The sequence below is a fragment of the Pongo pygmaeus genome, chromosome X (assembly GCF_028885625.2).
Source record: "Pongo pygmaeus isolate AG05252 chromosome X, NHGRI_mPonPyg2-v2.0_pri, whole genome shotgun sequence".
NCBI lineage: Eukaryota > Metazoa > Chordata > Mammalia > Primates > Hominidae > Pongo > Pongo pygmaeus.
The window spans coordinates 128,296,399-128,317,591 of NC_072396.2; the positions used below are offsets into that span (position 1 = coordinate 128,296,399).

General features: G+C 37.0%; 1 protein-coding gene across 21 annotated transcripts in view; it reads left to right on the plus strand.

Annotated features, from left to right (window-relative positions):
- Nucleotides 1–21,193, plus strand: part of STAG2 (STAG2 cohesin complex component) — a 141,829-nt gene that overhangs the window by 49,576 nt on the left and 71,060 nt on the right. For 10 of the 21 annotated variants that reach the window (XM_054471187.1, XM_063660382.1, XM_054471189.2 and 7 more), the window contains 4 exons: nucleotides 11,225–11,289; nucleotides 12,396–12,535; nucleotides 15,702–15,780; nucleotides 20,800–20,964. In XM_054471187.1, the coding sequence (XP_054327162.1) occupies nucleotides 12,492–12,535; nucleotides 15,702–15,780; nucleotides 20,800–20,964 (288 nt within the window). In that variant the 5' untranslated portion in view covers nucleotides 11,225–11,289; nucleotides 12,396–12,491. Of the gene's footprint in view, nucleotides 1–11,224; nucleotides 11,290–12,395; nucleotides 12,536–15,701; nucleotides 15,781–16,450; nucleotides 16,574–20,799; nucleotides 20,965–21,193 lie in introns of those variants that run through there. The other 11 variants (XM_054471186.2, XM_054471197.2, XM_063660383.1 and 8 more) reach the window with 2 other exon arrangements.

Sequence of the window (21,193 nt, forward strand, 5' to 3'; positions counted from 1 at the left end):
AGAAGCTCGCTTGATAAAAGAGGTTTCAAATTTAATTTTTTATTGTGGTAAACAACAACATTTACCATTTAACCATATTTTAAGTGTATAATTGAGTAACGTTAAATATATCCAACTGCTGTGAAACAGATCTACAGAAATTTTTCATCTTGAAAGCCTGAAACTCTATACCTATTAAACAACAACTCCCGTTTTTCTCTTCCCCTAGTCCCTGGTAACCATTATTCTACTTTCTGTTTCTATGAATTTGACTACTTCAGATACCTCATAAGTTGAATTATATGGTATTTGTCTTTTTTGTGACTGGCTTATTTCAGTTAGCATAATGCCCTTAGGGTCCATCTGTGTTGTAATGTAGTACAGATGTTCCTTCCTTTTAAAAGGTGTGTAATTCATTTTATGTATCTACTACATTTTGTTTATCCATATCTGTTCTATTCCATTGGTCTATTTGTCTTTATGCCAGTACCTCACAGTTTTGATTACTGTAGCTTTGTACAGTAAGTTCTCACTTAGTGCCGTTCTTAGGTTCTTGGAAACTTGGGCTTTAAGCAAAACGATGTACAGTAGGTCTTTGAATAATATCAATTTGTTCAGTGTTGTTTCGTTACAATGTTTATGAGGAAAAAAATTGGTTTCATTCATTATACGTCATTTTGCTTAACATGGGAGTTTCCAAGAACCTGTTGATGATATTGAGGACTTTCTCTAAAATGCTTTGAAATTAGGAAGTGTGAGTCCTCCAACTTTGTTCTTTTCTTCCTAAAATTGTTTGGGCTTTTTGGGGTCCCTTGAGATTCTATATGAATTTTCAGCTTAATTTTTTTCATTTTTGCAAAAAGTGCTATTGCAATTTTGATAGGGATTATGTTGAATCTGTAGATTTCTTTGGGTAGTATGGACTTCATGATAATATTAAGTCTTCGAATTCATGAACGCAGGATGCCTATTTGTGTTATCTTTCATTTCAGCAGTATTTTTTGTTTTCAGTGTACAAGTCTTCTACCTGCTTGGTTAGGTTTAGTCCTAAGTATTTTACACTTTTTGATGCTGTTGTAAATGCAATTGTTTTCTTAATTTCCTTTTCGGATTGTTAGTATATACAAGAATTTTGTGTGTTGATTTAATATCCTGTGACTTCCTTGAATTTGTGGTTATTAGTTCTAAGAGTTCTTATGTGTGTGTAAACTTTGGGATTTTCTACATATAAGATTGTGTCATCTGGGAACAGAGATAGTTTTACTTCTTTCTTTCTGACTTGGATGCCTTTTATTTGTTATTTTTCCTGTCTAATTGCTTTGGCTAGGCCTTCCAATACTATGTTGAATAGACACGTGGTGGGAGTGGGCATCCTTGCCTTGTTCTTCTGTATGTTAGAGTAAAATCTTTCAGTCTTTTACCCTTGAGTATAATATTAGCTATGAGCTTTTGACTTTTATTATGTAGAGATAGCGTCTTAGTCCATTTTCTGTTCCTTACAACAGAATATCTGAAATTAGATACTTTATAAAGAAAAAGAATTTATTTCTTACAATTAAGGAGGCTGAGAAGTCCAAGTTTGAGGGTGCACATCTGATGAGAGTCTTTTTGCTAGTGGGAACTCTGCACAGTTCCTAGGTGTTGCAAGGCATCACATGGCAATGGGACTGAGTATGCTTGCTCAGGTCTCTTTCTCTTGTAAAGCCACCTGTTCCACTCTCATAACTATTAAATCATTAATCCATTAATCCATGAATGGATTAACCTATTCATGATGGCAGCGCCCTCCTTACCCAATCTCCTATTAAAGGCCCCACCTCTCAGTACTGCCACATTGGGGATTAAATTTCCACACGAGTTTTTTAGGGGACAAATATTCAAACCATAGCAGGTGATTTTTTTCTAGTTTTAACTTGAGTGTTTTTTATAGTGAAAGGGTGTTGAATCTTGTCAAATGCTTTTCCTGCATCAACTGAGATGATCATGTGGTTTTTGTCCTTCATTCTGTTAATGTCCTGTGTTACATTGATTGATTTTTGTATGTTGAAACAGTCTTGCATTTCAGCAATAAATCTCACTTGGTCATGGTGTATAATATTTTAAATGTTTTAAATGATGAATTCTGGTTTGCTGGTATTTTGTTAGGAATTTTCGCATCAATATTCATCAGGGATATTGGTCTGTAGTTTTCTTATAGTGTCTTTTTCTGGCTTGAATTTAATTTTTAAAATGTAATTTGCATGCCTTACTCTTTGTCTAAGAATGTTTAAGATTAGAGAGAATTAAAATAATTTTAGAGTACCACATATGTGTCTCCTGTTGTTACCACTGTGTGGAATTACCAAGTGAGGAATCAAACTCTTAGATCTGAAATACGAATTGGGAAGTACCTACAGTGTGTTGACAAACTGAATTATGAAAGCATATTTGATTTCTGAACTTGAATATGCATATAATTCAAGCCTATGAATTGTGTACAGTGGTTGTTAGCTAAAAGGTTAGTGGGTAATATCAAGTGGCTGGTAATGCTAAATATTTTAATAAGGTCAGCTAATCAGAAGTGAAAGGAACAAAAAAATTGGACATGTGACATATGTGTTCTTGTATAGTCATGCTAAAATGAAAAAAGAGGCATTACATATTAATAGTCACCACAGTTTTACATTTTGGGTTAAAATTTTTCATTCTCTATAAAGTGGTTTATTTTTCACATTGGTTTTATTGTTTTTAATCTACTGAATTGTTTTTTGGTTACAGTTCTATCTTCATTATCATGCAAATTATTAATAAAAATTCAATAATTCATTGAGATACTTTTTACTACCTTGAGTAAATAAATGTGGAAACTTGTGATGTAATCTATTGAGAGTATGTGAAATGAAAATTTAGATTTTCCCCAACATCAAGCAGGATTATCCTGTGTTCATCTACTCTTCTATGAAATCTGCCTTTTTTTGAAATTTGCCAGTGAGCCAGTGATGCCCAGTGTGAAATGGTTTAGATGGCAATAATATATTGTGCTTATATCATGCTGTATACCATTTAACCATTCTTGTAAATTTGATTTTTGGATCTGGATATTCATTTATACCAGCTAATATGGTCTCATTGGAAATGTTGATAGCCACTACAGCCAGTTGTAATTACCCGTGTTTATTTGTTATGTCTTAACATTACAAATTGACATCACAAGTTACATCACAAAGTTATGTTAATGAGATGGAGATGTATACACATGCACGCACACACACACAGACGCACACACACACGCACACCAGTCCAGAAAGCTAACTGTAGAATGTGGTATTCAGATATAAGTGAGATGAAGAGTGGGGATAATGACAGTATTAAGACAATTATTAGCTATCGACCTTGGCAGACTGAGAAATGATTTTAAGGTGATAGTATATGATTAAACAAATATTCTATCTGTTTTGATGTTTGTCTTAGGATAGAGCCAGATAATGTCTAGTCAGCTGCAGCTTATTAGGGCTAACTGGGGAAATAGTAGTCTTCAAATTAGATACCAGATATGTATCCAATATGTCAACTATAATATGGTATCCAGTGTCTAGCAGCAGCCAGTGCCAGTATGGTCAGACAGATGAGAGGACAATATTGTGGCATTCAGGTTAAGGCAACTCAAGAGACAAATGGAGACTTTTTAGTGTGGGTTTATGGGCAGGATTCCAGTACCAGAATGAAGGTAGATGTATTACAGCAGGAACATGTAGACAGGGTAGGATCTTTGGGTGATTCAGGTACAGGTTACAATTGAGTACTGAGTACAAGTTGGCTCTGTGGGAATAGGACATAAGCCTTTTCTTGTCTCCCTCCAACCCCTAACTAAGGGGGTTGCTAAGTTCACAAGGCGTGCTAGGTTTTCTACAGACATCAAAACTGGTCATTGAGAACCGGGACAGCCTGAGTATGTAGGTTTGTCAAGGTGATCACAGTTGTGGTGATGGCTCGAGTCATGTTTTGAAAGTATTGGGGAAAGTGAGTAGACAAGAAAACTAGGAATATTGCTGTGCACCTACTATAATACACTTAAAAATAGGAAGGGAACAGGTGGATGTTTCCCGTTTTGTAAATTTTAGTTTCTGGCAGTGTGTAGTGATGCCATATCTGTAGACTGCCTTAGCTTGCTTCTTCCCCTCTTCCTGAAAATAAAAGTTATTTTTGCAGTATTGTGGCCTTAGGCCTGTTCAGTTTGTCTACTTAGTTATTTTAGAAAGGCCTTTTACTTTGGCCTCCTTCCATCCTTTATATATATGTATGTATAAATTTTTTTTTTCTGAGACAGAGTCTTGCTCTGTTGCCCAGGCTGGAGTGCAGTGGCACGATCTCGGCTAACTGCAGCCTCCACCTCCTGGGTTTAAGCAATTCTCATGCCTCAGCCTCTGGAGTAGCTGGGATTACAGGCCTGTGCCACCATGCCCAGCTAATTTTTGTATTTTTAGTAGAGATGGTATTTCTCCACGTTGGCCAGGCTGGTCTGGAACTCCTGGCCTCAAGTGATCTGCCTGTCTTGGCCTCCCAAAGTGCTGGGATTACAGGCCTGAGCTACTGCAGCCGGCCTGTCCTTTATATTATTTTTAAAGTTTGTAAATATAGATTTCCTACTATTAGTTAGGAAATACAGACGGGGTCATTAATCTTCTTACATATGCAGATTTCTTCCAGGCATGCCTTCTCTGGTTTACCTATTCCTGTACCAGAGCAGGGACTACCATTAGGAATTCTGTAGGACTCCATCCAGGTTTGTGTAAAAGAAAAGGTATTTGCAAATGATATATGTGGTAGCTGTAATGTGAGTGTGTTATCAAGAAACTTTTAGGTTAAGATTTTACTACTGGGCTGAGTACACATGATCATTGCTTAGTTTGATGTACTTTTCTTTTCTTTTCTTTTTTTTTTTTTGAAACGGAGTCTCGCTCTGTTGCCCAGGCTGGAGTGCAGTGGCTTGATCTCGGCTCACTGCAAGCTCCGCCTCCCGGGTTCACGCCATTCTTCTGCCTCAGCCTCCAGAGTAGCTGGGACTACAGACCCCTACCACCAAGTCTGGCTAATTTTTTGTTTTTTAGTAGAGACGGGGTTTCACCGTGTTAGCCAGGATCGTCTCTATCTCCTGACCTCGTGATCCACCTGCCTCGGCCTCCCAAAGTGCTGGGATTACAGGCGTGAGCCACCGTGCCTGGCCTAGTTTGACATATTTTCACCATGTCATTTACTTAGAATAGTATAGCACAAATTAGGGAGATTAACAGAGGGAGGACAAATATCTTTTAGGTAAGGAGAATTTCTCTTTTTTTTTTTGAGATGGCGTCTTGCTCCGTTGCCCAGTCTAGAGTGCAGTGGCATGATCTCGGCTCACTGCAACCTCTGTCCCCCGGGTTCAAGCGATTCTCCTGCCTCAGCCTCCCGAGTAGCTGGGATTACAGGTGCATGCCACCATGCCCGGCTAATTTTTCTATTTTAGTAGAGATGGGGTTTCACCATGTTGGTCTTGAACTCCTGACCTCGTGATCCGCCTGCCTCCACCTCCCAAAGTGCTGGGATTACAGGTGGGAGCTACCACACCCGGCCGAATTCTTGTTAAAGATTGTTACTCATCAAAGGGGCAGTAGTTTTTTTCTTTTTGAAGGTAGATATTTATGTCCACATTTTGGGTTAGCTTTTCATTTTTTTGCCCGCATGTACATCATTTGACATAGAAATGATAGTAACTTTCCTGTTCGGATCAAATGTACTACTGCAGGAAGTAGTCTACCTTTTAGCATTCACAACCTCAAACTAAACAACAGACTTCTGTATGCTGTCTCCTAAGAAAGTACATAGGCCAATAAAAGGAACATACCTTTGGGTCTTATTGTCAGGAGCCTGTAAGAAAGTTTATGTTCCCTGCTAATCTTGAGTAGGCAAACATAATAAAGGTAATTTTATGATAGGACTCAGAGTTTTTGTACATTTAATTTTATATGATTATGAACATGAAATATGAATAGATTTTAGCAGCATAGTTTTGTAATTCCTCAGGTAGTTTAGGTTTTTAAACAGTTTTTTTTTTTTTCTCCTAAGGACAGTCTCACTCTATTGCCCAGGCTGGAATGCAGTGGCATGTTCTCAGTTCACTGTAGCCTTGACCTCCCAGGCTCAAGCGATCCTCCCACCTCAGCCTCTCAAGTAGCTGGGACTACAGGCACGTGCCACCATGCCCAGCTAGTAGTTCAGGTTTTAACAGAGTACATTAAAAACTAAATTTCCCCTTCATAATTTCCTTTTTTGTACTAACAATAAGATTCTAAATAAAAAATTAAAAAATTACCCACCCTGATATGTTACTGTATTCCTTTGCTTCTTTTTTGTTGTTATTATGTCCATTTACCCACATTGGTACACAGTCATAAATAGTTTCAGTGTATGAGTATTAAATTAATTACATTGATGTACTATCAGTGGTACTTGGTTGGATGAATTTTTAGTATTTAGAAACTTTAAAAATCATATTTCACTAGGATAGGGAGTTGGCCAGGTCAATAATTTTTTCTGTGTCTGTCAGACCTTAACACAACATTTTTTTCTTTTAAAATTATACGTACCTGTCTGGGCGCAGTGGCTCACGCCTGTAATCTCAGCGCTCTGGGAGGTTGAGGTGGACAGATTGCTTGACCCTGGGAGTTCAAGACTAGCCTGAGCAACATGGTGAAACCTTGTTTCTACAGAATACACAAAAATTAGCTGGGCATGGTGGTGCTCGCCTGTAGTCTATGGATAATTGGACATTTTGGTAATTCCTAATTTTAAGTGTTTGTATTATAGTGATGGTGGCATTTTAGAAGGGTGTATACATTTCCTGGATGTGATCCTTATATATAGAAGTATGTGACCCTTTTGGGAGGAGTGTTAAGGGTATGGCATGTGGTGTGTGAATTTGCCAGCTTTTAGCAGTTGAATATTTCTGCATTTTTAGTGAGAGAATTAACATACCAGCTACTTAAGTGTTCCCCTCCCTTGTGCTCTCCAGTAATATATTATTAATATATGGATTCTGAGGAACCTTGTTAGTGATGGCTTTGTTGGTAGCTTTTCATTTTTTTGTCTTGAGACCACTTGGGATTGAATTAAATACCTTTTTTTTTTATGGAGACGGAGTCTCACTCTGTTGCCCAGGCTGGATTACAGTGGTGTGTTCTCGGCTCACTGCAACCTCTGCTTCCGGAGTTCAAGTGATTCTCCTGCCTCAGCCTCCCGAGTAGCTGGGACTACAGGTGCACACCATTGCGCCCAGCTAATTTTTGTATTTTTGTTTTAGAGACGAGGTTTCATCATGTTGGCCAGACTGGTCTTGAATCCCTGACCTCGTGATCTGCCCGCCTCAGCCTCCCAAAGTGTTTGGATTACAGGCGTGAGCCACCGTGCCTGGCCCCTAAATTAAAGACCTTTAAAACAGTAATTCTTTTTGGGGAAAAAAAATTAAATGATATCAAAGCAAGATATTAGGATGTTTTGTGTGTGCTTTTATTTTGTTGGGGGGTACTTTTGATGAATGTAGGAAGTCATTCTTTTTTTGGAGTTGCAAAGATTCAAACATCATAATTTTTACTTGCTTGTATTAATATGCTATAGTAATAGGTTATCTGACAGGTGTTTCTTGTTATTGAATTTAACTTGTAATCTAAACTTTGAGTAACAGGCCATAAACATATACTAATTATAGATAACCTGAAAAGTTATGGTGATTAAGTTTCAGCTTTTAGGTCTGTTTATATTAAAAGCAGTGTTACTTGAATTTAATATTTAGAATTAGAAATACACGATCATCTGTTGCTTTTTAATCTAATAATTAATAGCCTTTAATGGCAGCACACTATACATGTGAACTTAAGAAAGTAGTTTTACTTTAATATGTATTGTTTAGCTTATCTACAAATGGGATTGCCTGGTTTTCAGTAAGGAAAAGCAGAAGCTAGTTGTTGCTGGATAAGTTTTTTTCCCAGAAGGAAAATAGTGATTGAGACTTAATGCAAATTTTATTTCTATGCTTTATCCTCCAAAGCTGTTAGAATGTTAACTCTTTTATAGTAGGTATAGAGAATTGTTACATATGATGAAAACCTCAAAAGTTTTTTCTAGACGCTAGGAGAGAGCTCCACCTTGTGATCTTGGAGCATATTTTTTAAAAAGTTAATAACCTGCAATAGTGCAGAAATTGTGTGGTGAGTTTGATTTTTAAACTGATACTTTTCTTTGAGCATTACATGTTTTTATAGTTTTGGGTTACCCAGCTGAATGAAGTCAAATGGTATTAAGCACACTTGAAGATACTCTGAATTTGTTAATGTAAGTCTGTGGGGGAAACACATTGGATGGATGGATGGGTGGATGGATAGATGGATGGATGGATTGACAGAGTCTTACCCCATTGCCCAGGCTGGAGTGCATTGGTGTGATCATGGCTCACTGCAGCTTCTACCTCCTGGGCTCAAGCAATCTTCCTGCCTCAGCCTCCCAAGTAGCTAGGTCTATAGGTGTGTGCCATCATGCCCGGCTGATTTTTTGATTTTTTGTTGAGATAGGGTCTCACTAAGTTGTCCAGGCTGGTCTCGAACTCCTGGGTTTAAGCCATTCTCCAGCCTCATCCTCCCAAAGCGCTGGGATTGTAGGTGTAAGCCATCATGCATGGCCTGCAAATTGTATTTATATGCAGCTGTAGACATTTAAAATAAAGATGTAAACATTCTCAGCTCTTCCTGTAGATTAAAGTTTACATTTAGAAACTACTAATCCCAACTCATCCGTTGGGTTCCTTCCCTTCTAAATTACAAAGCAACTTTAATATTTGTGATTTTTGTTGAGCTGTGATGAACTGTTTTTATGGCAAATAAGTCATTTAGAGAATGACTAGCAAACACTCGGATACATGGAATTTAGCATTCTTTTTTTTTTTTTTTTTTAGATGGAGTCTCGCTCTGTCACCCAGCCTGGAGTGCAGTGGTGCAATCTTGGCTCAGTGCAAGCTCCGCCTCCCGGGTTCACGCCATTCTCCTGCCTCAGCCTCTCAAGCAGCTGGGACTACAGGCGCCTGGCTAATTTTTTGTATTTTTGGTAGAGATGGGATTTCACCGTGTTATCCAGGATGGTCTCCCTGACCTCATGATCCGCCTGCCTCGGCCTCCCAAAGTGCTGGGATTACAGGCGTGAGCCACCGCGCCCGGCCAGCATTCTTATATTTAATAATATTAAGTGGCAAGTAGGTACCTTCTAGTAGAAATAATAATCACATTTCTTAACAGGTATTAAGGACAAGGATCATTGTTCTCCTGTTCACTATTGTATTCTCATTGCCCAGCACTACATTTGGCACATGGTGGATACTTTTACTTGGTTGGATGAATTTTCAATATTTAGAAACTTTAAAAAAATCTTATTTCACTAGGATAGGGAATTGGCCAGTTCAATAATTTTTCTATCAGACCCTGACACAACTTTTTTTTTCTTTTAAAAGTATATATACCTGGCTGGGCGCGGTGGCTCACGCCTGTAATCTCAGCACTTTGGGAGGCTGAGGTGGGTGAATTGCTTGAGCCCAGGAATTCAAGACTAACCTGAGCAGCATGGTGAAACCCTGTCTCTACAAAATAAGAAAAAATTAGCTGGGCCATGGTAGTGTGTGCCTATAGTCCCAGCTACTTGGGAGGCTGAGATGGGAGGATCTCTTGAGCCTGGGGAGGTCAAGGCTGTAGTGAGTTGTGATTGCGCCACTGCACTCCAGCGCGGGTGACAGAGTAAGACCTTGTCTGTCTGTCTCTATTTTTTATATACGTATAATTCACACACACACGCATGCATCTATCTTGTCTTGAGAGATACATCTTACATCTTTGGTTTTGCTTTTGTGTTTGCTTTGGTTTCTAATTACAAAGTACATGTTAGTATAGCCTATGCTTTGCAAAATAATTTGGCCTGGAATTCTTCTTTCTTTTACAGTAGAAATTAATTTTGTGCTATTTAGAAGAATCCAGTATATCACACAATCTGTGCTTCTCAGAGCTGATGCATTCTTTATATTCATCACCTGTGATTCCTTAGGTGACTGTATTTATGAACTACCTTTAAAGTGTGCTTAGAAACTATATTGAAGGAAAGCAGCAACTTTGGATTTTATGAAATGCTCAGAGAGGCAGACAGATAAAGCAAAGATCACATGACCTCTTTTATTTTCATCTTGCCGTCTGGATGACCTGACCTGTTCATTAGAATTTGTTAGTTCTGTGCCTCTCTAGTTCTTTTAAAAGAAACAAAATAATTTTCTTTTATAAATAAGTTAGCATTTTAGGAGGTGAATGTGTATCTTACATATGATGACAAACTTCAGAAAAGAAAAAATTAGCCAGATGTGGTGAGTACCTGTAGTCCTAGCTACTCAGAAAGCTGAGGTAGAAGGATCTCTTGAGCCCTGAAGTTTGAGGCTACAGTGAGCTATGATTTGTGCCACTGCACTCCAGCCTGGATGACAGAGTAAGGCCCTGTCTCAACAAAAATAAGATTTAAAAATGTATGTATGTATGTATATGTATGTATGTATGTATGTATGTATGTGACAGAGTCTCGCTTTGTCATCCAGGCTGGAGTGCAGTGGCATGATCTCAGCTTGCTTCAGCCTCCCGAGTAGCTGGGACTACAGGTGTGCGCCACCACACGAGGCTAATTTTTGTATTTTTAGTAGAGACAGGGTTTCGCCATGTTGGCCAGGCTGGTCTGGAACTCCTGACCTCAAGTCACCTGCCCGCCTTGGCCTCCCAAAGTGCTGGGATTACAGGCGTGAGCCACTGTGCCTGGCTGAAGACAAGATTTTAAAATCTGAGTATCTTTCAGAAAAAAAATAAACTTAAAGTGGTGGTATATGTTATTTGATTATTCAGGATTTAATTTGTGGATTATTCATTCTTGTTTCTCCTATTGCCTTATTTGTTATTTTGCTGTTCACAAAACATAAAATTAATATTTTGCTGTTTTAGATTAAGTAAGCTAGGAAATACAATGTTTTGAACTTTGTATATTCATTAAATATTAGTAGCCATTGATGATGTTTTCTAGAGATAAAAAATTACTAAGAAAAATTGAGCTGTTTCTTGTGTGATGTCTAACCTACTGGGAGAAGTCATTAGGAGTTTGTCAGTATGTTATGTTTGAGCATTTAATATTAATTGGATATGTTTAATCTTACCTGCTTTTTCTTTAGGTGGCCACCGAGTACTAAATTTACTTGGGAATAAAAGAAAAACATAAGAAAATTATAAGAGAAAGGTACACATAAGACTAAGAGCTTTAGACTTTAGCTTCAGCCTGTTTTCTCCTTTCTTGTTTGCTTTTAGGTCATTTTCTCATTTAGGAAATGCATCCTTGACTTTCAAAACATAGACATAATACCCTTTCTGTCTGCCATTTTTGCATGTACTTTGGTCAAAAATAGCATTCATTTGTTGTTCATATGACATTATTGGCGTTTAAATTGATCGTAAGTTCCTTGAGGGAGAGGAATAGATCAGATCTAACATTGTTTCCCCCTTCTCTTCTCAACAAAGTTTGTTATTATCATGAAGCGGTTATTTATTTAATAAGCCAGGCTTTGGACTGTATGTTTCCAGGGCAGGAAAACCTGTTTTAAAATTATATCTTAGGTTTTTTTTATTAGCTCCTTTTAACTGTATGTGTATGATATCAGCAAAAGGTTGTATTTTCAGGCATCTCATATTATGGTTTAAAGTTCTCATAGGGATTTCAGGACCAGTAAGAGTCATATCCTGTTTCTATTTAGGATGTATTAATGTATATATATATATAAAGCCAGGCAGAGAATCGCAAGAAAATTTAAAAACAATTGTTTTATAAGCTGCTTTTTCCCCTATGTGTTATTACTATGGGGCTGCGAGTGTTACAACAAATCCATATCTAGATTAAGCAGTCAAGGTCAGGCACGGTGGCTCATGCCTGTAATCCCAGCACTTTGGGAGGCCAAGGCGGGTGGGTCACCTGAGGTCAGGAGTTCGAGACCAGCCTGGCCAACATGGCAAAACCCCATCTCTACTAAAAATACAAAAATTAGCTGGTCATGGTGGCCCGCGCCTGTAATCTCAGCTACTCGGGAGGCTGAGGTAGGAGAACTGCTTGAACCTGGGAGGCAGAGGTTGCAGTGAGCCGAGATCGCACCACTGCACCCCAGCCTGGGTGACAGAGTGAGACTATGTCTCAAAAAAAAAAAAAAGAAAAAAATCAGTCAAATGCAAGGGAATGAAATCCTTATTTACTAAAACACATTAGTAGGCACTGGGGAATTTAACTTTTGAGTATGGATATCCTTTCCGAATATTTTTGGTGCATTTGTAATAAATGTCATTTTCTCCTTTTTAAAGGAATTGTCTTAGAAGAAAGAAGCAAGCCATCATTTTACCCACGTAAATATATGAATATATTTCTGACATTGAGGTGTTCCAGAAGATGATAAAGAAATGATAGCAGCTCCAGAAATACCAACTGATTTTAATCTACTACAGTAAGTAAATTATATTCTGGTAATTTTTAAATACTTGTTTATTCCACAAAATGGGGAATGCATTAACTTCAGTTAAATTTCCTTCTGCTTGAGAAGATCTAATAAATAAAATAGCTTTTATGCTTTGCAAGAGCTTATATCAGCACTCATCAAGGCTCTGTAATAGTAATTATTCCGTACTTTTTTGTTGTTGTGTTTTAAATTTATCTTTTAGTTTACATGCTGCAGTTTATTATTTTTTGTTGTGTAGTTCTGAGTCCATACTTGGTTTTGCAATAGCAACTGTTTTGAGACAGCATCATAAAATTCCTAAAAATAAAGTTTTCTCATTAGTGAGGTATACCGTGTGGCGCTATTTAGGATGTAATGTCAGATTTCTGTTACAAAATCAAATGATGATTGCAGAAATAAGTTACATGTATATTGGTCCAGAAAGTGGTTTCAACATAGGTATCCTCTCTACCCCCATCTGAAAAGCTAACTGTACTCCTTAACTTTTATTCTAATTACTCCTTGGTTTTGAAAGATTTTAAACTACTCTATGTAACAGTGATTTTCTTACTAAGGTACAGTTTCATGAGTTGCCTCAGTGAAAAATGAACTTTTAAATTGCCCGTGAATCCCTTTATTTACCCACCCCCACCACTGTATTTTTTATTAGGATCTTTATGAGACTTGACTTGAAAAGAGAGTTTAGTTGCTAAAAATTTTGAAAACAACAGACTAATACCTTTGTACATAATGGCAGCCAGCGTCTTCTTTTGATCATATGTAGATTTTCATATTTTTAATAATTTTGTTATCTTCAGTGGAGATTATGAATCTTCTGGGACCAAATACATTCAGGTTCCCACAAAACAGCAGTTTTAGTGAGGATTTTATGTATTCTAAGTCTCGTATCTTTGTAAAAGTTAATTATTACCTTTGTTAATATTAAGTGTCTGCTGTATACAGGATGTTACATTAGATCCTGTGAGGAATTAAGTTAGGTACTTCCTGCTGCCTTTATGAGTTCGTATTTTAAAGATACAAAGAGAAGATTATGAAGTTTCTTATATACTTGGTTAGAGACTATAAAAAGAGTTTATATTATGGACTAGACTATTGACTATTAGAATATCTCAAATAATTAAGACCTGAAATAGGATAATGAATAAAAGGGAATTGATGTTGTTCGGGTAGAACAGACCCAGCATTTGATTGGGTATGTGGGGTGTAGGGCACAGTAAAGAGGAATGGAAGATTCAGTCGTGTGATAGATGACTCAGGATGTTTCAGGTCACTGAATGGTTAATACAGTATGTTTAATAAACATAAATATTATTTCACCTAGGGTAGTTTTTGTTGTTCTTTTGATCTTAAAAACACAGGAAAGCATTGAAGAACGGCTTAGGAGAGTATTTCTTCTTTGGTTGGGAGTATTTTAGACTTCCATTCTGATTACTCACTTAAGCTTTCTTTAGAAAGTTTTTCAGTAAGTTACCAAACCTCTAGTGGTTCACTCTTAGTTGGGATAGCTTGGAGATGAGTATTAAGAGGATAATTGAGCCCTTGATTACTCTGGCCATTGGAACATTGTGAAGACTAGTGATTTTCTTCAGACTTAAAGCAGTTACTTAGCTCTTTAAGAGAGCTGGTGTCCTACAAAAGGCTTGGGAAGAAATAAATATTACTTATACATCAAGATATTTTAAATTTTCATTTTTTTGTTTTGCAAGACCATATAGACAGGTGAGAAGATTATTGATGACAACAATCTTCTTAAGATGTAACACACATGAGCTTCAGGGTTAGTATTATAGTAGTCATTCAGTTTTTGGTGCATTAACTCTAGGGAATGGTATTTATTACAGGCCCTTTCCTCTCAACATTGTAGGATATAGTTAGGATTGCCACCACCTTCCATACATTGTTTAAATTACTTTATATGTAAGTGCTGTATAAATAGTATTTTCTTTTTCCTGCTAGCATCTTAATCATTATTTTAGATTTATGAAATATTCCTACCTCACAGCCTCTGCTACCTCATAGCCTCTGGGCAACTGGTTATTGTAGCAATAAAATGGAAATAGAAGAAATCTAGATTGAGAATACTAGTTTTATAAAGATAGCCTTTCACTTCGATTCCATTTATTTTAAGCAGAGCTGGTGCTAGGTTTACACATTTAGGGTGGAAAAACCTTTATCTTTTATGGATGTGGCTCAATTCTAAAATCCAGTGTGACCCAAATACTAATATAAGTATGCCTTGCTTTAAGCATCTAAATGAAGGTATGTTACTACTATTTAGATAGACTCATGTTTACTCATTTGGAAAGCATCACACATATTTATTTAAATCAGTCGGCTTCCATATGTTTGTGAGAAAATCCAGATTATACAAACTAGCCTTACCCCAACCCAGAACTAGGGACAGTTGTTTAGGACTATAGACTCATATGTTGGAGATTGTAGAGACTTTAGAGATTTCGTTCTTTCCTGCGTATATATTATTTATAGATGAGAAGATTGAGATTGTCACTTGTATAAGATCCACAGTTACTTAGTACCAAAACTGTTCTCCTGACTATAGCTCATCACCTCTTTACTTCATAAAGGATATTGATCACTTAGCATAATTCCCTAGTGTATTTCAAATGATTTAGTTTATAAAAAGGTTTTATAAGTACCCTTTCGAAATACATATTTTGTATATTGACTCACCTAGATTTATAAATAGTTTTCGAGTGAGGTAGGAGAGATCAGAGGATCCATGATCATAAAACTCCCTAATAAAGTTCCTCCAATGCCTAGTATTAAAATATAGTTTTTCCGCAGCACTGTGATCTTTGAAGTAGGAAATGGAACCAACCATTACATGGAACACCACAGTTCCTAGGGTTAAATTTTGAGACCCACTGGATTAGTTTTCATACTTGGATTAAAAATTAACAAAAATGTTTAGATATTTGTGCTTTAGATTATTATTTTTGTAGTTGCTTATGTAATCTTGTGTGTTTGGTAATGTGCTATAGTATGATGTTTTGGGGAAACATCTTAATTACTTATAATGCTAATATGAAGTTTTGTAATGAGTTAACCAAGCCTTTTAGAAAATAACGGCAAAAATTAGAAACTCAATATAAATTTCTAAGGAAGGGTTTTAATTCTTATCTTTCTGTCACAGGGAGTCAGAAACACATTTTTCTTCTGACACAGATTTTGAAGATATCGAAGGAAAAAACCAAAAGCAAGGCAAAGGCAAAGTATGTATCAAATATTTGACTTTATTTTGTTTCCTAAGATCTCACACACACAGATTTAAGTTATGTCTCAGATAGTTTTATCTTTTAAAAATGGCTTTTTAAGGGGGTGGGGGCTGATTGGTATGGTAAGCCTTCTGAATAAATGTGGTCCTTTTGTCTTCTAGACCAGGTAGCCTTTGGGATCTATTTACACTGCTGTAAAGTTGCAAATAATAATAATAATAAAAATAATAATAATAATAACAACAACAACAACAACAACAATACATCGTTGTTTCCAGTAGTTTATTTTGTAAAGCACAGTATGTTAAGTAGAATGCAATGTTCTGTTGGCTTTATTTTTGTTTTCCTACAAGTAATAAAATGTAAAGCAAAGCAATATATAAAATCTTTTATTCTAAAGCACTCTAAAAACGTAACATACAACCAGTTTAAGGCTAATGGGTTACAATTGACAATAGTTTTACTCTTTATAAGTAATATGAAAGATAAAAAATTACAAAGTTAAGTTCTGAGTCAATATAATGTAAGTTTAAAGTGTGAGTGGGTTAGCCTGAGGGCTGCATATAACTTGGTGAATGGTTAAATTATTTTGTTGTTTTGGAAAGTAATTTGACTCTGCATGTGTGTAAATACATTATGCAAAAGATAACTTGTTTTTGTTGTTCAGCATTTGTTTTTCAAAATGAATTTTGGATTTATATTGTCTCATGACATACTTTGAAAAAGTCTTAACAATACAGAAGTTTACGATGACCAAAGTGAAATTTTTCCATAATCCTATCACCTGGAGGTAATTTATTCTTTAAACATTTTGATGCACATACTTTTATTCATACACCTATGTATAAACATGATTATAACATTTTATTTAAGTGGAGTCATAATATGCAAACAGTTTAACGTGCTTTTAAAACTCAATGGTATGTTGTCAACAACTTTCCCATAAGTGAATGTAAAACTCTGTAACTTTTATTTTTTTTCTGATTTTTAAATTAAATTTATTTGTTTTTTTTTGGAGATGGGGTTTCTCTATGTTGCCTAGACTGGAGTGCAGTGGCTATTCACTGGCACAGTCATGGCACACTACAGCCTCAAACTCTTGGGCTAAAGCAATTATCCTGCCTCAGCCTCTCGACTGGACTACAGGCACCACAGGCCTGTGCCACAATGCCTGGCTTCTCTGTAATTCCTTTTATTTTTTATTTTTGTAGAGATGAGATTTCACTATGTTCCCCAGGCTGGTCCTGTACTACTGGGCTCAGGCAATCCTCCTGCCTCAGCCTCCCGAAGTGCTGGGATTTACAGGTGTGAGCCACCACGCCTGGCCATTCTCTTGTGATTTCTAATTGTGGCACAACATCACATTTAATGTATGGAACACAATTTATTTAACTAATGCTTGGAATATTTTTTGAGTGCTCATAATTCATGTGTTTCATAATTTTGTGTGCTCTCTTATTTCCTTAAAAAGATTTGAGAGAGGGATATGAACAGAAATGTTAACTTACGGCTATCCAAAGATAACCTTAATTCTGTTGGACAGTATACATTAATTATACATTAATTTATTAGAAAATCATTTTTTTCCATTAACCTACTTTTGCCTTTGATTTAATTTACAAGTTTGGACAAGATTATTGGTGGCACCTGAGTAGATGACTCTGAAGTTTTTGTGCCATAGTTTGGTTAAGGTTATATAGCTACTACTGTGGGTGAGGTGTTGGGACAGGTCAAGGATTTATTACAATAATAGCAACTGCATTTTGACACTATACTATGTATGTTCCATGTGTTGTGCTAACAATTTCACATGTTAATCTAATATTTGAACAACTGCGTAGATGAGAAAACACCATTATTTTGTAGGTAGGAAACTGAAGTCCAGAGAAGCCCAATGGTTAAAGGATTTGAGCTCAGGTCTGTGCCCTTAACCCTCCATACTATACCACTTCCTAAAGACTTTATGTAGAAATTTTTTTTCTCTCCAAGATTGTACACAGGTTAGCATTTTATATAATGCTTCCTTTGTATTATCACTCCTTGCACTTTTTTTTTTCTAGCACAGCATACCCATTCTGCCATTTTAATTGTCCCAATTAGTTTTTCATACTGACAGGGACTATTGAGGCATTTGATAGATAAACTGCAAATATACAGCTCCATGTTAATTAACATTTTATATTTTACTAGTCTACTCTGTTGTAGTTGATCTTTTCTTTCAACCTTATCTCTGAAAATGCTTTTACTGGGGACAAAAGCCTTTCATTGTACAATTAGGAATTAATGAATTAGGTTCACAAAGACTGAATCCCATTTACAGAATATAGCAGTCTCCCTTATTCTCAGGGATACATTCTAAGACCCCCAGTGGATGCCTGAAACTGCGGATAGTACTGAACCTTGCATATTGAATTTTTTCAATATGGTAGCCAAAATGGCTAGTAAGTGACTAATGAGCTGTGTGGATGATTCACGTCCTGGGTGGGATACGGCAGGATGATGAGTGATTCTATCATGCTACTCAGAATGGCGTGCAATTTAGGACTTTTGAATTGTTTATTTCTAGAATTTCCTACTGAATATTTTTGGACTGCAGCAGACCAAGGGTAACTGAAACTGAATAAAGTAAAACCCAGGGGAGGACTACTGTATTGCAAATTAGTAATATGTTTCAGGTGTTGGGAAGGGGTTTAAAGTAACTGTTAAGAGTTGAGTAGTTTTGGACTCTTGGAGGAAGAAGGGATCCTCTAAGGAATAAAGTACATAAATACCACAAGCTTTCAGTGGAAAGAAATTTGTAGGCATGGCTATAGATCAGAGATCCACAATCTGTGGCTTGTTTTTATACTGTCCAGGAGCTCTAAGAATAGTTATATATATATATATATATAAAATATATTTTTTTTATAGAGATGGGATCTCGCTCTGTTGACCAGGCTTGTCTTGAACTCCTGGCCTTAAGCAATCTTCCCATCTCAACCTCCCAAAGTATTGGGATTACAGGTGGGAGCCACAGCTCCCGGTCCTGTTTTAATATTTATTTATTTATTTATTTTTATTTTTATGTATTTATTTATTTATTTTTGAGACAGCGTCTTGCTCTGTCGCCCAGGCTGGAGTGCAGTGGCGCAATCTTGGCTCACTGCAAGCTCCGCCTTCCGGGTTCACGCCATTCTCCTGCCTCAGCCTCCTGAGTAGCTGGGACTGCAGGCGCCTGCCACCATGCCCAACTAATTTTTTTGTAATTTTAGTAGAGACGGGGTTTCACCGTGTTAGCCAGGATGGTCTCGATCTCCTGACCTCGTGATCCGCCCACCTCGGCCTCCCAAAGTGCTGGGATTACAGGCTTGAGCCACTGTGCCTGGCCTGTTTATTTCTCGAGACAGAGTTTCGCTCTGTCACCCAGGCTGGAGTGCAGTGGTGCGATCTCGGCTCACTGCAGCCTCCACCTCCTGGGTTCAAGCAATTTTCCTGCCTCAGCCTCCCGAGTAGCTGGGACTATAGGCGTATGCCGCCATGCCTGGCTAATTTTTGTATTTTAGTAGAGACAGGGTTTCACCGTGTTGGCCAGGCTGGTCTCGAACTTCTGAGCTCAGGCAATCCGCCCACCTCAGCCTCCCAAAGTGCTAGGATTACAGGCGTGAGCCACCACGCTGGGCTGTTTGTATAATTTTAAATAGTTTTAAAAATAAAGAATATGCTACAGAGACTGTATGTGGCCCACAAAGCCTAATATATTTACTATCCAGTTCTTTACAGAAAGTTGGCCAACGCTTGCTCTCTAGATCATAGAGATGTGTTGGTCTAAAAGAGACCTTTAAGAAATCACCAAATCCAGGGGTCGGAATACCTTTCTGTAAAGTATTTTAATTCAACCCTGACATTTGAGAAATGAGGACTCCGAGTTAGGAAATGCCTTGTTTTCTTAAAGTATAAGATCTGTGGGAGGTATTTTTATAGCTGAGGCATATAGGGAACCTTTTCACTGATTTTTTTGATGCCCCTACCCGCGCCCCCCCCCCCCCCCGCCCCCAATACTGACAACTTTTGTTATAATGGACTTCATTTCCATAGTTTTCATTAATTGAATTTTCATGATGACTAAATGTTAGAGGGAGGCCTAGAACAAGAATGAGATTGATAAACCTACTCCTAATGTTCAGAATTCCTTGTTCAGAGAGAGCACTGCAATGATTTCTAAGACTAACAATACAAATAAAATGTTGAACTGAGTATAAGGTACATATTTGATAATGAGTTTGGTTATTCTTGCTGCCCACTTCAGTCTGCATCCAAAAGCTGCATAAGGGGAGTAATATAAAACTTGGAGATAGCTACTTTGATTTACTACACCCTTGAGAATTCTCTGATTATACTTGAGAGATATTTTTGCAGTGTTTTTCAAACTTTGTTGATATTTTGAGGGCTTTTAAGTCTGTGATTTTATATTACTTTTCAAAATAGAGTCAAATCAGTATTTTGTGTCATTGTTTCTGTTGGTCTTCCTACCAGATTAAGATTCATGTAACATTTACTGAACTCCTTTTAACATAATTTTTTCATTTTACAGTGATAATAATAGCTGACATTTTTTGACTTTATTATATGTTGGGTATGTTGCTAAGTACTTTGTGTTTTCATTATCACAGCAACCCTATGGGGTAGGCACAGTTTTATCCTCACTTTACAAATTAGAAAAACATCACTGAAACATAGTGTGGTTAAGTAATTTGCCTAAAATTACTCAGCTAATAGTAGCAGAAGTTTGCACCCGCAGAGTCTGTCTGTCTGCAGAGGCTATGCTTCTAACTACTATATCATGTGAGGCATGGTAGTATACTTGAAAAAATGGACACCACAAAGAGGCTGTCACAGTTACATCATTTTGTTATAAGTGGATGGAATTCTTTAGGGCAAGTTTAAGCATGTTATGTACCCTATCAGCTACTTCTACTGTAGCTGTGTTTTGAACTCTCAAGGATGATATAACTTAACCACCTCGTATTTTTTATGCAGACTTGTAAAAAAGGCAAAAAGGGCCCAGCAGAAAAGGGCAAAGGTGGAAATGGAGGAGGAAAACCTCCTTCTGGTCCAAACCGAATGAATGGTCATCACCAACAGAATGGAGTGGAAAACATGATGTTGTTTGAAGTTGTTAAAATGGGCAAGAGTGCTATGCAGGTAAGATTTATGTTGTTCTTCCCAGTTCATTTGTATATTTTAAACTTTAATGAGTTATATAGAGTGTAGCTCTGATTTTTCTAATTGCATTTTAAACATATACTACTTATTAGAAAAAAGCAACAAAATCATCAGAAAACTCTTGGGATGTATTTCTTCATATATAAGACTTTTGTGCTGTGTTTTGATTCATTTTCCGCTGCATGTTTTTTTCTTTTTTCTTTTCTTA